This window comes from Salvelinus alpinus, chromosome 37, assembly GCF_045679555.1.
Source record: "Salvelinus alpinus chromosome 37, SLU_Salpinus.1, whole genome shotgun sequence".
Taxonomy (NCBI): domain Eukaryota; kingdom Metazoa; phylum Chordata; class Actinopteri; order Salmoniformes; family Salmonidae; genus Salvelinus; species Salvelinus alpinus.
The window spans coordinates 10,640,204-10,653,415 of NC_092122.1; the positions used below are offsets into that span (position 1 = coordinate 10,640,204).

The window sequence follows — 13,212 nt, forward strand, 5'->3', positions numbered from 1 at the left end:
ACATAGGTCAATTGTGTTGTACTTTATTCAATAAGTAATATTACAACATTAAAATGTATTTGTAGAGAACCATTTAAATAACAATACAAAATAAAAATAAAACTTTCCCCCCCCCTACTCATTACTCGGCTAACTCAGGAAGTGATAGCTCCATAGAAAATGCATTCCGGGATATTTACAGAAAGTAACTCTGACACAGTAGAGTCTCTCAGCTGATGGGCCTCTCAGTGGAAAAGGTAGGCGTTCTTGGGTTACGCTGTCATGTAACGGAAGTCATGATAGATCAGGCCATTTTGGAGAAATCCTCGTAGGCGATCCCGTCCACCCTCCTCCCTTTCATCCGACCCTGAGGAAGTAAAACACACCCTTGTATGAGACAATAAGAACCATTCAAAGCAGTTAAACCAAACATCTATTCCACCACCAAATGGTAGAAACTGATGCACGACGAGAGCCATTTTGTGCCTGGTCCTTACCGAGTCAAGTGTGAGGGTGGCACTGAACTTTCTCTCGTCTATGGAGTCCAGTAGGGCCTCTGTGTCTCTGTACACACCGTTCAGAACCAGGACCCGTTTACCTGTGGGACAGATGAGTTAGATTTGATTATTCGATTTGGTAAAATAACAGGCCAGATTACAGATATCAAGTCAAATGTATAGTTTGCAAATGATCCATTTCCTGTGGACATGTGTGTGTAACCGTGGCGAGAACTAGGTTACCTGGTGCCGGGATGACTGTCTCCAGGTGACTCTGGTCTAGTTTCAGTTTGTCCCCTGAGTCAATCATCTTCACTACGGCCGTGTATTTATCCTGCACCTCCTACAACACACAACTGTTAGCCTAAATACATACAATTGAAGTCGGAAGTTTACATACACTTAGGTTGGAGTCATTAAAACTCGTTTTTCAACCACAGTTTTGGCAAGTCGGTTAGGACATCTACTTTGTGCATGACAAGTAATTTTTCCAACAATTGTTTACAGACAGATTATTTCACTGTATCACAATTCCAGTGGGTCAGGAGTTACACATACACTAAGTTGACTGTGCCTTTAAACAGCTTGGAAAATTCCAGAAAATTATGGCATGGCTTTAGATGGCATGGCTTCTGTTAGGCTAATTGACATCATTTGAGTCAATTGGAGGTGTACCTGTGGATGTATTTCAAGGCCTACCTTCAAACTCAGTGCCTCTTTGCTTGACATCATGAGAAAATCAAAAGAAATCAGCCAAGACCTCAGAAAAAATTGTAGACCTCCACAATTCTGGTTCATCCTTGGGAGCAATTTCCAAACGCCTGAAGGTACCACGTTCATCTGTACAAACAATAGTACGCAAGTATAAACACCATGGGACCACGCAGCCGTCATACCACTCAGGAAGGAGACGCGTTCTGTCTGCTAGAGATGAATGTACTTTTGTGCGAAAAGTGCAAATCAATCCCAGAACAACAGAAAAGGACCTTGTGAAGATGCTGGAGGAAACAGGTACAAAAGTATCTATATCCACAGTAAAACAAGTCCTATATCGACATAACCTGAGAGGCCGCTCAGCAAGGAAGAAGCCACTGCTCCAAAACCGCCATAAAAAAGCCAGACTACAGTTTGCAACTGCACATAGGCACAAAGACCGTACTTTTTGGAGAAATGTCCTCTTGTCTGATGAAACAAAAATAGAACTGTTTGGCCATAATGACCATCATTATGTTTGGAAGAAAAAGGGGGAGGCTTGCAAGCCGAAGAACACCATCCAAACCATGAAGCACGGGGGTGGCAGCATCATGTTGTGGGAGTGCTTTGCTGCAGGAGGAACTGGTGCACTTCACAAAATAGATGGCATCATGAGGAATAAAAATTTTGTGGATATATTGAAGCAACATCAAGACATCAGTCAGGAAGCTAAAGCTTGGATGCAAATGGGTCTTCCAAATGGACAATGACCCCAAGCATACTTCCATAGTTGTGGCAAAATGGCTTAAGGACAACAAAGTCAAGGTATTGGAGTGACCATCACAAAGCCCTGACCTCAATCCTATAGAAAATTTGTGGGCAGAACTGAAAAAGCGTGTGCGAGCAAGGAGGCCGACAAACCTGACTCAGTTACAGCAGCTCTGTCAGGAGGAATGGGCCAAAATTCACCCAACTTATTGTGGGAAGCTTGTGGAAGGCTACGCGAAACGTTTGATCCAAGTTAAACAATTTAAAGGCAATGCTACCAAATACGAATTGAGTGTATGTAAACTTCTGACCCACTGGGAATGTGATGAAAGAAATGAAAGCTGAAAGAAATCATTCTCTCTACTATTATTCTGACATTTCACATTCTTAAAATAAAGTGGTGATCCTAACTGACCTAAGACAGGGAATTTTTATGACGATTAAATGTCAGGAATTGTGAAAAACGGAGTTTAAATGTATTTGGCTAAGGTGTACGTAAACTTCCGACTTCAACTGTATGATATTCTTCTATTGACTATAAACCTCTTATAAGCTACTTAGAACACAAAACTGGCCCAATCACCCACCTTGTATATGATCATTCATGTGTGAAACTAATGTGTTACCTTGACAACTCCTTTCTTCTTGTGGTACTTCTCCCCCAGTCTCTTGGTAACAACTTTGATTACGATGCCGGGGTGCAGCCAGTGGTCCGCTCTCACAGACCTCTTCTTCTGCTCCTCCATCTGAACATAACGCAGTTCACAAAGGGTTACATGCGCACGTGTTTAACACAGAGTTAACTTGACAGTGCATCAAGTCAGATCTGAGAGGGAGAACTGGAAACCGTACCTCCATGATCTCATCCAGGGCTGACTTCTTCTTCTTCTCTTTGGCTTCTGAGGTGGAGGGCGCATCTTTCCTTTTCCCTGAACCGGCTGCCTTCAGGGCACTGGGACCCAGGGCCACACTAAGGGGAAGAGGTAGACACAGTGTTAATCTGAGTGAAAGAGTGAAATCCCCACAGTCATTTTACTTTTGCATTGCCATTGATGATGGTGAGTCATTCTTACTGAGCTTCAGATTACTGTACCTGGCTTTAGATGGGCCATCCGCAGAGGAACAGGAGCCCTTGGCCAGATTGAAGGTAACTGAAATATAAATCAGAAATATAACCAGTGAGAGAAGAGCGGGCATAACGGTGTAATCAGCATAATTTCTGACCAAATGCATCATGAGCTATCTATATAAAAAATAAAAACATACTTTTCTCTTCTTCACTTTCTCGTTTCAACTCAGTGAAAACCGGTGCTTCCTGAAAAAAGAGGGAGATTGTTTTGATTCCATGACATGTCATAGGTAAACAGTATCTTTGCTGAACAGTAGGGATGTGAATTCTGTCGGAGATTACATCTCTGAGCTGTGTGTGCGTGAGAATGATGTATGGTGTGTGTAGGCGCCTGAGCTGAGCCAGAGGGCAGACTGAGCATCTACCACTATCTGATTAGGAGAGGAATTTATGCTTTTTGTCCCCACACTTTTGAAATCTCATTCACCTACTTATTAATTTGTCTTTTTTTTTGCTCGTAAAATGTCAATATTTATCTTTAGAAATGAGCTGAAATAACAAATTAATATAACGCAGCTTTGGATTTTACCCCCGTCTCAAAATTGAATGGTTGTGAACGTTTGAAACTTTACACAGGTGAGCTGCTCTTCTCCCGCTTCGACCACAGGCCTACATTGCGGCTTGCAAAATGTTTATGAAATTACAACTTTAACCTGTTCATGTAAAAAAAACAAAAAGCACTGATTGTTTAAAGCAAAACCACCAAAACTATTTCTTAAGGTGAACCTGGCAATCGAAAAGCCCCAATCGGAAGTTAGATGTGTAATCAGAAAGATGAGAGTTGTGTCCACTCCGGTAGCCTATACAACTCCAGTAAAACAATTTTCTACAGTGCATTTGGTAACAATGACTCAACAAATTATATTGTTTGTCACCCAACTAATAAAGCCTAAGATTCGGCATTGCCATTTTACAAGCATTTGAATGCTGCTTGTGCCGCACAGATATACGAATATTAGATCAGGGATAGGCTCTCGTGGGTGCGAGCTGCTCTGTGCGCAGTTGTTATTTGTTTAATTTAACCTTTATTTGACTAGGCAAGTCAGTTAAGAACACATTCTTATTTACAATGACGGCCTAGGAACAGTGCCTTGTTCTGCCTTGTTCAGGGGCAGAACGACCTTGTCAGCTTGGGGATTCGATCTAGCAACCTTTCGGTTACTGGCCCAACGCTCTAACCACTAGGCTACCTGCCGCCCCGTTATCTGACTTGGAGATCAATGACTGTCTTATGAATTGACATGCATAGGCTACTGGAGGAAAGGACACACAAATTCAGTCACAAAAGATTAGAGGTCTTTTTGGAAAAACGTTAGTGAACTGGGGGTTTGTATAATTTTAAATAGATTTTATGATGCACTGTATCTTAAACATTTGTACCGGGTGCCGATGCGCATCAGTGAATCATTACATCCCTAGTAAACAGAACCCTTGGCCAGTCCCTGTTCAGCAGACAGAGTGTAATATGACCTCCTAGTCAGAGGAGGGCAGTAGTGGTACTCTCTCACCTCTGGCTCCCTGCCTCCTTGGCCCCGGCGGACCTGCTCCTCTATGAACTTGGCACTGCGCTCTTGGTCATCAAGGTCCTGCTTCTTCTTCCTCTCCAGCTCCTCCTGCCTCCGGATGGTCTCTGGGTCGCGGTCGATGTACTGGATGTACCAGCCTTTGGGCGTCTCGTCCACCTTACAGAAACCTGGGAGAAGTCATCAGACACAGCAATGTCAGGGATCAGACAGACACAGACAAACACACATAACTTCTGTTCTAAGGGGTATGAGCGTGACAGTACCCTCTTTCCCCAGCCACTTGGTGAATTCAGTGAGAGTCTCCCACTGGGTGGAGTTCATATGGACATGCTCTCTGTCATTGATGTACTCGTTATAGACAATGTTGTTTTGCACTCGCTTGGTTCCTGGAGGGGAGAGAGAGAGAGAGAGAGAGAGAGAGAGAGAGATTCAGTCAGGTTGAGGTTTGTCTTACAGTCTCTTTATAAGTAGCTAGTGTAATATTGCATGCACATATAATATATAGTTTCAGAAGAAATCAAATATTACCAAAGCGTCTTCTGATCAGCTCAATAAAGTCATTCTTGAACTCCCTTGGTGAGAGGAAGAGTGGAGAGAGGAGAATGCAAATAAGTCCACTGGTGGAACACCTCGCCTGACTCATTATCATACCATTATTGACATGTAATTAAATTTTTTGGGGGGAGACAGTGTTATAGAAAACGACATACCAACAGCCAGACCTAAGTAAATGCAGATTGACTCACTGTGAGAAGTTGTCCATGATCTTGTTGGGGTCCTCCGAGGCCAGCAGCAGCTGTCTCTGGTGGGACTCGGACATGCAGTGGCATTTGAAGCCATTCTATGGGCAGAAAGGGAAAGCTAGTTCAACCTAAACTGGCTCTTGTCCCGGGCGTTACCGTTAGTGTGTAGAACCTAACTTCTGACATCCCTGATCGTTACTTTCCTGAGGACAATACAGTCTATCTAGGTCGCTAACTTACATGGTTAATTTACATTCTGTCCCAACGAGTTGGTCGTTTAGGACGCTTGCAACATTTGGCTTGCACCTACTAGCAAATATTCCAAACGTTACGCTATATAACGTTAGATAGCTAACTTAGCTAAGTTAGCCATCTTTCTTACCTCGTCTCGACATTGTTTCTGGCACATTTGACAATACCATCGCAATTTTTGAAGACCTTTTGCTTTGATCCTATTCCCGATCGCCTTTGGGCTTAGAAAACCCTCTTTCCCCATGTCAAATAATAATCGTCTACATATAAATTATTTAAATTCGAAATAATCCTCGAACACGTTCCACTGTTATTACGCTCTTCTCCTTCCTCCTAAAAATCTGCCGCTTCTGTGTGTATTTCGTCATCAATTTACGTGTACTTTGAAGTAACGCGAGGTTTGTTTTTTCGTCCACATCTTGCCATTTACTTGCGCTTGCGCAGTCCTGCGAGTCTGACCTTCATCGAAGTAATTATGTTCGCCAGGACCAGCGCGTTGGTGTTCCTCCCACAATGGTAACGTTTTGTTAGCAAAATTACGTATATTTCACAACAGGATTTTGAGCATTGTGCTGTCGTACACATATATGACAAATATGTACGCCGTATGCGTTGACGAGCCATGTAAAACATTGCAAGGGCGCGCTAACCCGCAGGCCGCAGATGGTGTGTGGTGCAGAGTGAATGGTCAGGTTCAGCCGGACGGAGGCTAAACTGACATTAGCTTGCTAACCATGTCATTGAAGTGTGTGACAACTAACTAACGTTGATTAAATGGTCCTTTTAGTAATTCGTACGATGCCAGATGTTTTCAGGACAGCGTTCAGTTCTTGTCAAATTCACTGTCCCTCCCACTAAGTTAGCATACATTATCTGGATAAACCTAACATGCTAACTGTTATCTGGTGACATGGACTCTAGTATAACGTTAACTAACTGATTGCTAGTATAGTTGTACAAACAACATTCATTCGCTTATAGGTAGCTAGCTATTTGTATTGGGAGGCAAATGGTTTATAATCCCTGAATTGAGGATGTCCACGTTATGTTGCGAACTTGCAATGATAATGTTTCTAAATTACATTTACATTTAAGTCATTTAGCAGACGCTCTTATCCAGAGCGACTTACCTAGCTAATTCTATTTGTTTTGTAGTGGGCAGGTCAGGAACATGGTTACCTTGAAGGACAGTAAGTATTTATCTTGCCATCTCTTTAACTACTCTGTGTTACATAAAATTCACCCTTGTGCATAAGACTTTAAAGAGGAAGCTCAAGTGAAACTTTTGAATCATGATGATATTGTAGTTGTGTATCTCAATATTATTGAATCTCAAATGTTTAGTCAGTCAGTGGCATCCATCTTTCCCATTCTAGTCACCATCCGTTTGAAGTCCATCAAGAACATCCAAAAGATCACCAAGTCCATGAAGATGGTGGCCGCTGCTAAGTATGCCCGCGCTGAGAGGCAGCTGAAGCCCGCCCGCGTCTATGGAAATGGTGCTGTGGGTATGTCATTGCGCTCTCTCTCTATCTCTATCTCTATCTCTCTATCTATATAATCCCACACACTAAAGTCTAAGGGAATGGATGGTTTCTATGTGAAGTTCATCACTGTCTGTTATTATGGTCCTCTATAGTGAGAAGGCAGGGGTAGGTCAGGGCCTGTATTCATAGTCTTGGAGTAGGAGTGCTGATCTAGGATCAGTTTAGCCTTTTATATCATAATGAATAAGATTACATGGATAGAGGAGACCTGATCCTAAATTAGCCCTGGTACTGAGGCACTTCTTGAATACTATCCCTGTACTGTCACGGTCGTTTCACACACATTTATTGGAAATGTTTTTGTGGTGTTTGCCAATGGCATTCAACAAACCTGTTGATGGTCCCTCTTCTCTTGCCTGTCTGTCCCCCAGCCCTGTACGAGAAGGCTGAGATCAAGGCCCCAGAGGGAGTGGCCAACAAGCACCTCCTGATCGGTGTGTCGTCTGACCGTGGTCTCTGTGGCGCCGTCCATTCCAACGTGGCCAAGGCCATCAAAGCCAAGATTGCAAACCTCACCGGCGAGGGCAAGGAGGTGATGGTAGTCAATGTGGGGGACAAGCTGAGGAACATCCTGCAGAGGTACAGAATGATAATCAAGAAATACAGCCACTTTACTGTATGATGCCCACAGCAACAGGTCCACTCTAGTGGTTTCCTTTGGAATTTAGTTTATTACCATGACAACAGTGTTCCCTCCCTCCTCACAACCCAGGACACATGGCAATTACCTGCTGCTCAGCTGCAAAGAGGTGGGCCGCAAGCCCCCCACCTTTACTGATGCTTCCATCGTCGCCACAGAGCTGCTCAACATGGGCTATGAGTTTGACCAGGGTGCTGTAATATACAACAGATTCAGGTATGGATTGACTCCTTCCACAGCCACATTTCAGTGTCTTGTCTCCTCCAACGGTTTCTTAGTTGAGCCACTATAAGGAGATTACTTGACGTGAATCTTCCCATTCAAACAGTTTAGTCCCATCCTTATCCTTGAAAGTACATAGCCAATTATCAGAACAAGTCTTGAATGGATGTTATTTTCCCCCATTCAGGTCTGTGATCTCCTACAAGACTGATGAGAAGCCCATCTTCTCCATTGATACTGTTGCTAGTTCAGGTACAACACCATTGGTTTGAAGGTCGCTTTAATTCTTTAATCTAAGTCGTCGGGTGCAAAGCTGACAAATGGAATTGTTTTAAGATGGTCATACTATGGATCATTTAGCTATTTGATTTAAAATGTTAAGACCCCTTTAGGTTTCAAAATAATATATACAAATAATATAGATTTTGGCCTTGACTATTAAAGCCCAAGGAAATGCATTGAATAACACATTCATACATGGCAAAAAGGGCAGTCCAAAAAGAAATCATAAGCAACAAGGTTTTGAAGTATCTGTCCTAAATCTAGGAAATATAAATAAAAAAATGTGTATGTTTTTTTGGGGCGGGGTAGGCACAAAACTAGCTATATACTTCCATTAGTTTTTTAAAGTAGTACCGGTTACCTTCAGATGAGTCCCATGACACTTGGGGGGGTCATAGAGCAAAACGGAGAACGCCCTCGTGTTCGTGAGAATCTCCTTTCAGCAGTCGGGGTCCTATTAGTTTGTTGCCCAAACGGTTCAGACGCTACCAAACAGAAGTTGGCACATCGACAGTACTGACTTCACGTGAGTCTCCTGACATTTGTGGGGGGGTTGAGGAAAACGAAGACGCTATTGTGTTTGTAAGAGTCCCCTTTCCAGAGGGCTCATAATAGTTTTGCAGGCCAAACCGTTTGGACGCTACAGACGTTTTCACGAGAATAACAATTTTCGGGATGTCTCATGATCTGCCACCTTTCACTGCAAATGTGGAAGTGCTACATCGGCGGATGCGGTGGATTGAGATTTGCATCCAATGCAAAAAAAACTTATCTCCAACTTAAACTGACAGATTTTGATGGGGTTGTTTTTGGTTAATTAGGTTGACGCACCGGTGCGTCAATCGACTAGGGGGATAAAAATCGACCGACTGCTTTAAGATGTATGCCCCACAAAATGGCCGACTGATATCATACGTCTTCTTTTTCCACTTCTGTAACAGAGAACATGGGCATCTATGATGACATTGATGCTGACGTGCTGAGGAACTACCAGGAGTTTGCCCTGGTCAACATTATCTACTTTGGCATGAAGGAGTCCACAACCAGCGAGCAGAGTGCCAGGATGACCGCTATGGACAGCGCCAGCAAGAACGCCTGTGAGCATCTTCCTCCTCCCCAGCCTCTATAACAACTGGCTTATTGCTCATCTTCCTCACTTGTCTTTTAAGTTGTAGTCTTCCTGCCTGCCTCATAGCACACACAGTAGCTGTAGTCCTTTGTGATTATCTTCCTCAGTCTCCCTTTACTGCTTGATTGACCTAGTGTAATGCTTCTAGGGTTGCCATTGATATTACAATATCAGCTAATCTGGTTGCCAGGTCTGTGTGCCTGCACTTTGATGGCTTTGTTCTCTGATTCATATCAACCCTGGCTCTGTTCTCTCCCCTCCAGCTGAGATGATTGACAAGCTGACCCTCACCTTCAACCGTACCAGGCAGGCTGTCATCACCAAGGAGCTCATTGAGATCATCTCTGGAGCTGCTGCCCTGTGAGTACTGTTCACGATGTCAGCTTCTTTCTGCCCATCTCGCTCTCTCTCTGTTTCACTCTCTCTCCCTTGGTGTTTGATCTGTCCCTCAGTAATGTTTTTTTCCCCACACACAAAACAACCCCACTCATTCTTAACCTTGATTAGTTACCTACATCTTTGAAAATATCCCCAACTTGACTCCTTGCATGAGCACACCCATTGTTTGTCATTAAACATTTAGAGTTCTTTTTTAAAGTTTGTTCACTAACCATTATTTTGTCAACCTTATTACTCCACTCCAACCCCTCATGTTGGTATCAGGACGTAAATCATGTGATCGTAGGTAACAGCCCCTAGGATACACTCACTGGACACAGAAAGGAAGAAGAAAAATGTGCTATGCTCAAAGGAGACTGCTAGTGCTTTTTAGTCCAGGCCTATGCGGAAAGCATCCCACTGTAGTCTAAGATAGAATTGCTCCCTCTAGGGCCTAGTGTGTGAGATCATGTATCCTGTGTTTTGTTAAAAGCAGGTTAGAAAGCCTGTTATTCCCTCACATTTATTGTGATATTTTGGTTGAGTGTTTTGATTTCATCCCGTTTATCTGAGTGCGTGTTTGTTCTCTGTGGTTTCAGATAAATGGACGAGGTCCTCCTGCCATCCTTCGCCAGTGGTTCTGGCATACATGCTTCTAAGTACTTCAACCGGCTGTCGTCGAGAGTTTATGAACATTTGTGCTTCTATTTGTAAAAAAAATATGGGGGAAAAAATAAACCTCTTACAGAGAAACATGTCCCCTTCAGATGTCCTCCTAGTTCTACTAGTTCTAATAAATCCTACTTGTGACCATGAAAAAGATGAGTGTTGAGATGTTTGAACATTAACCTAGGCTACAATTTTACATTGAGGTTTTGTTTTCCTTCTGCCTGAACAATGGAAATGCACTTCCAAATATAGGCTATAGTCTATGGCAGTTATTCCCGAACTGGGGTACGCAAAATACATTTCAAATAAAAACATTTTACTATTTTTTTCCCCCCTCATTTCAAACAGTCCATTTATACATTTGGGTGAAATTTTATTTTTTATCTCTCGCTTAAGTAGCCTCGTTTCACTGCCTAAAATTAAACCATCTAGTCTTCAGTGAAATAACACAATGTCAAACAATTAACATCCAATTACATTAACCGTTACTCTCGCAGGAATTTCGCTATGATGCTGCTCATTCCATTTGCTCGAAAATGGATAAATAAAGTAAGGTCGCATCCATGGAGACACATACCAGCTCTACTGGTTGTACTGCTACTACCAGCAGTACTACACTTGCACCTGTCGACGACGCAAGTTGTTCTGCTTCCACGATCACATCCAATGCTAGCATCAGTAATTCTACCTTTGTTGTTAGCCCAGATAGCATGGACACTGACAGTTGTGAATCTGATGCAGCTGAAGAGCTACTGCCCCCTTACCCGGGAAAGCACTGAACAACAGACGGATGTTGGACCATCGAAGAGGCGCAAATATGATAACTACATTGATTTGTGGTTCACTTTTATTGGGAGTAGTGCCTTTCCTCAACCACAGTGTGTTATATGTGCAAAAGTACTATCTCAACTCGATGAAACCTTCACCCTTGCGCAGACATTTAGAGACAAAATTTGCCCATTTGAAAAATAAGCCATGGGAGTTTTTTGAGCGAGATTTAAGACATGTATAAAAGCAACAGATACCATTAATGAGAAGGGGCTAGAAGCGTCTATGGTGAGCTACTGAGTGGCTAGGATAGGCAAGCCCCATACTATTCTGCTGCCGCCGATATGGCTGGGGGAAAAGGCCCAAAAAACTATACAGACAATGCCTTCATCAAACGACACTGTTTCACGATGCATCAGCGACATGGCAGGAGATGTTTTGAAACAATTAATGCTTCGCATACAAGCCAGTGAATTCTATGCGTTACAGCTGGATGAGTCAACAGATGTGGCGGGCCTGGCACAGCTTCTAGTATTTGTCCGTGACGTTTATGGGGGGGGGGGGGGGCAATTAAGGAAGACATCCTCTTCTGCAAACCACTGGACACCAGGACAACAGGAGAGGATATTTTTAAAGTACTGGACAGCTTTGTGACATCAATATGGACTTTGGTGGTCAAGATGTGTTGGTATCTGTGCTAATGGCGCAAAAGCCATGACAGGAAGTGGTAATGCGCGTGCAAGCAGTTACTACCGACCCACTTGGGTACACTGCAGCATCCACTGAGAGGCTCTTGCTGCCAATTGGGTGCGCAATTACGCAGGTACTTTCCCGAAACGGATGACACAAACAACTGGATTCGTTATCCCTTTCATGCCCTGCCTCCAGTCCACTTACCGATATCTGAACAAGAGAGCCTCATCAAAATTGCAACAAGTGGTTCTGTGACAATATAATTTAATCAGAAGCCACTGCCAAATTTCTGTATTGGGTTGCGCTCAGAGTATCCTGCCTGGCAAATCACGCTGTCAATACACTGATTCCCTTTGCAACCACATACCTATATGAGTAATGGTGTGGGGTGTGGAGTGCGATTGAGATTGCTTCATCTGTGGATCTGTTGGGGTGGTATGCGAATTGGAGTGGGTCTAGGGTGTCCGGGAGGATGCTGTTGATGTGAGCCATGACCAGCTTTTCAAAGCACTTCATGGCTACCGACGTGAGTGCCACGGGGCGGTAATCATTTAGGCAGGTTATCTTCGCTTCCTTGGGCACAGGGACTATGGTGGTCTGCTTGAAACATGTAGGTATTACAGACTCGGTCAGGGAGAGGTTGAAAATGTCAGTGAAGACACTTGACAGTTGGTCCGCGCATGCTTTGAGTACACGTCCTTGCAGCGGCTTTGTGAATGTTGACCTGTTTAAAGGTTCTGTTCACATCGGCTACCGAGAGCGTTATCACACAGTCATCCAGAACAGTTGGTGCTCTCATGCATGCTTCAGTGTTGCTTGCTTCGAAGGGAGCACAAAAGGCATTTAGCTCGTCTGGTATGCTCGCATCACTGGGCAGCTCGTGTATGGGTTTCCCTTTGTAGTCCGTAATAGTTTTTAAGCCCTGCCACATCCGACGAGCGTCAGAGCCGGTGTAGTAGATTGGTTCGTCTGAAGGCATAGCGGGATTTCATAAGCGTCCGGATTAGTCTCCCGCTCCTTGAAGCGGCAGCTCTAGCCTTTAGCTTGATGAGGATGTTGCCTCTAATCCATGGCTTCTGGTTGGGATATGTACGTACAGTCACTGTGGGGATGACATCATCGATGCACTTATTGATGAAGCCGATGACTGAGGTGGTGTATTCCTCAATGCCATTGGATGAATCCCGGAACATATTCCAGTCTGTGAAGCATCCGTGTCATCTGACCACTTCCGTATTGAGCAAGTCACTGGTATCTCCTGCTTTAGTTTTTGCTTGTAAGCAGAAATCAGGAGGAT

At 43.6% G+C, this 13,212-nt stretch overlaps 2 protein-coding genes across 3 annotated transcripts; one reads left to right on the top strand and one right to left on the bottom strand.

Annotated features, from left to right (window-relative positions):
• Nucleotides 1-7: 7 nt before the first annotated feature.
• On the bottom strand, nt 8-5,945 carry LOC139565838 (DNA/RNA-binding protein KIN17-like). Its single transcript, XM_071386445.1, has 12 exons — nt 5,718-5,945; nt 5,339-5,433; nt 5,121-5,164; nt 4,856-4,978; nt 4,575-4,759; nt 3,204-3,252; nt 3,031-3,088; nt 2,790-2,907; nt 2,564-2,683; nt 720-819; nt 477-577; nt 8-346 (listed from the first exon to the last, which is right to left on the bottom strand). Exons 1-12 carry the CDS (start codon nt 5,829-5,831, stop codon nt 284-286), a joined length of 1,170 nt encoding a protein of 389 aa, XP_071242546.1. The 5' UTR covers nt 5,832-5,945; the 3' UTR covers nt 8-283.
• Nucleotides 5,946-5,979: 34 nt separating this feature from the next.
• On the top strand, nt 5,980-10,605 carry LOC139565839 (ATP synthase subunit gamma, mitochondrial-like). Of its 2 annotated transcripts, XM_071386446.1 has the most exons (9): nt 5,980-6,103; nt 6,743-6,777; nt 6,964-7,095; nt 7,506-7,713; nt 7,847-7,990; nt 8,184-8,248; nt 9,220-9,375; nt 9,671-9,767; nt 10,385-10,605. In XM_071386446.1, the coding sequence occupies exons 1-9, from the start codon at nt 6,063-6,065 to the stop codon at nt 10,386-10,388; spliced, it is 882 nt and encodes a 293-aa protein (XP_071242547.1). In that variant the 5' UTR covers nt 5,980-6,062; the 3' UTR covers nt 10,389-10,605. The 2 variants fall into 2 exon arrangements, with proteins under 2 accessions (XP_071242547.1, XP_071242548.1); XM_071386447.1 differs by lacking the exon at nt 10,385-10,605 and having other exon boundaries at nt 9,671-9,771.
• The last annotated feature ends 2,607 nt before the right edge of the window (nt 10,606-13,212 follow it).

Excerpts from the sequence above, each read along its gene's own strand:
- LOC139565838 (XM_071386445.1), bottom strand. The coding sequence starts at position 5,831 with ATGGGGAAAGAGGGTTTTCTAAGCCCAAAGGCGATCGGGAATAGGATC. Across the intron at positions 4,760-4,855 it reads CAAGTGGCTGGGGAAAGAGG|GTTTCTGTAAGGTGGACGAG; the intron begins GTACTGTCACGC and ends GACTTCTCCCAG. Across the intron at positions 820-2,563 it reads AGAAGAAAGGAGTTGTCAAG|GAGGTGCAGGATAAATACAC; the intron begins GTAACACATTAG and ends TGTGTGTTGTAG.
- LOC139565839 (XM_071386446.1), top strand. The coding sequence starts at position 6,063 with ATGTTCGCCAGGACCAGCGCGTTGGTGTTCCTCCCACAATG. Across the intron at positions 6,778-6,963 it reads CATGGTTACCTTGAAGGACA|TCACCATCCGTTTGAAGTCC; the intron begins GTAAGTATTTAT and ends TTCCCATTCTAG. Across the intron at positions 7,714-7,846 it reads CTGAGGAACATCCTGCAGAG|GACACATGGCAATTACCTGC; the intron begins GTACAGAATGAT and ends CTCACAACCCAG.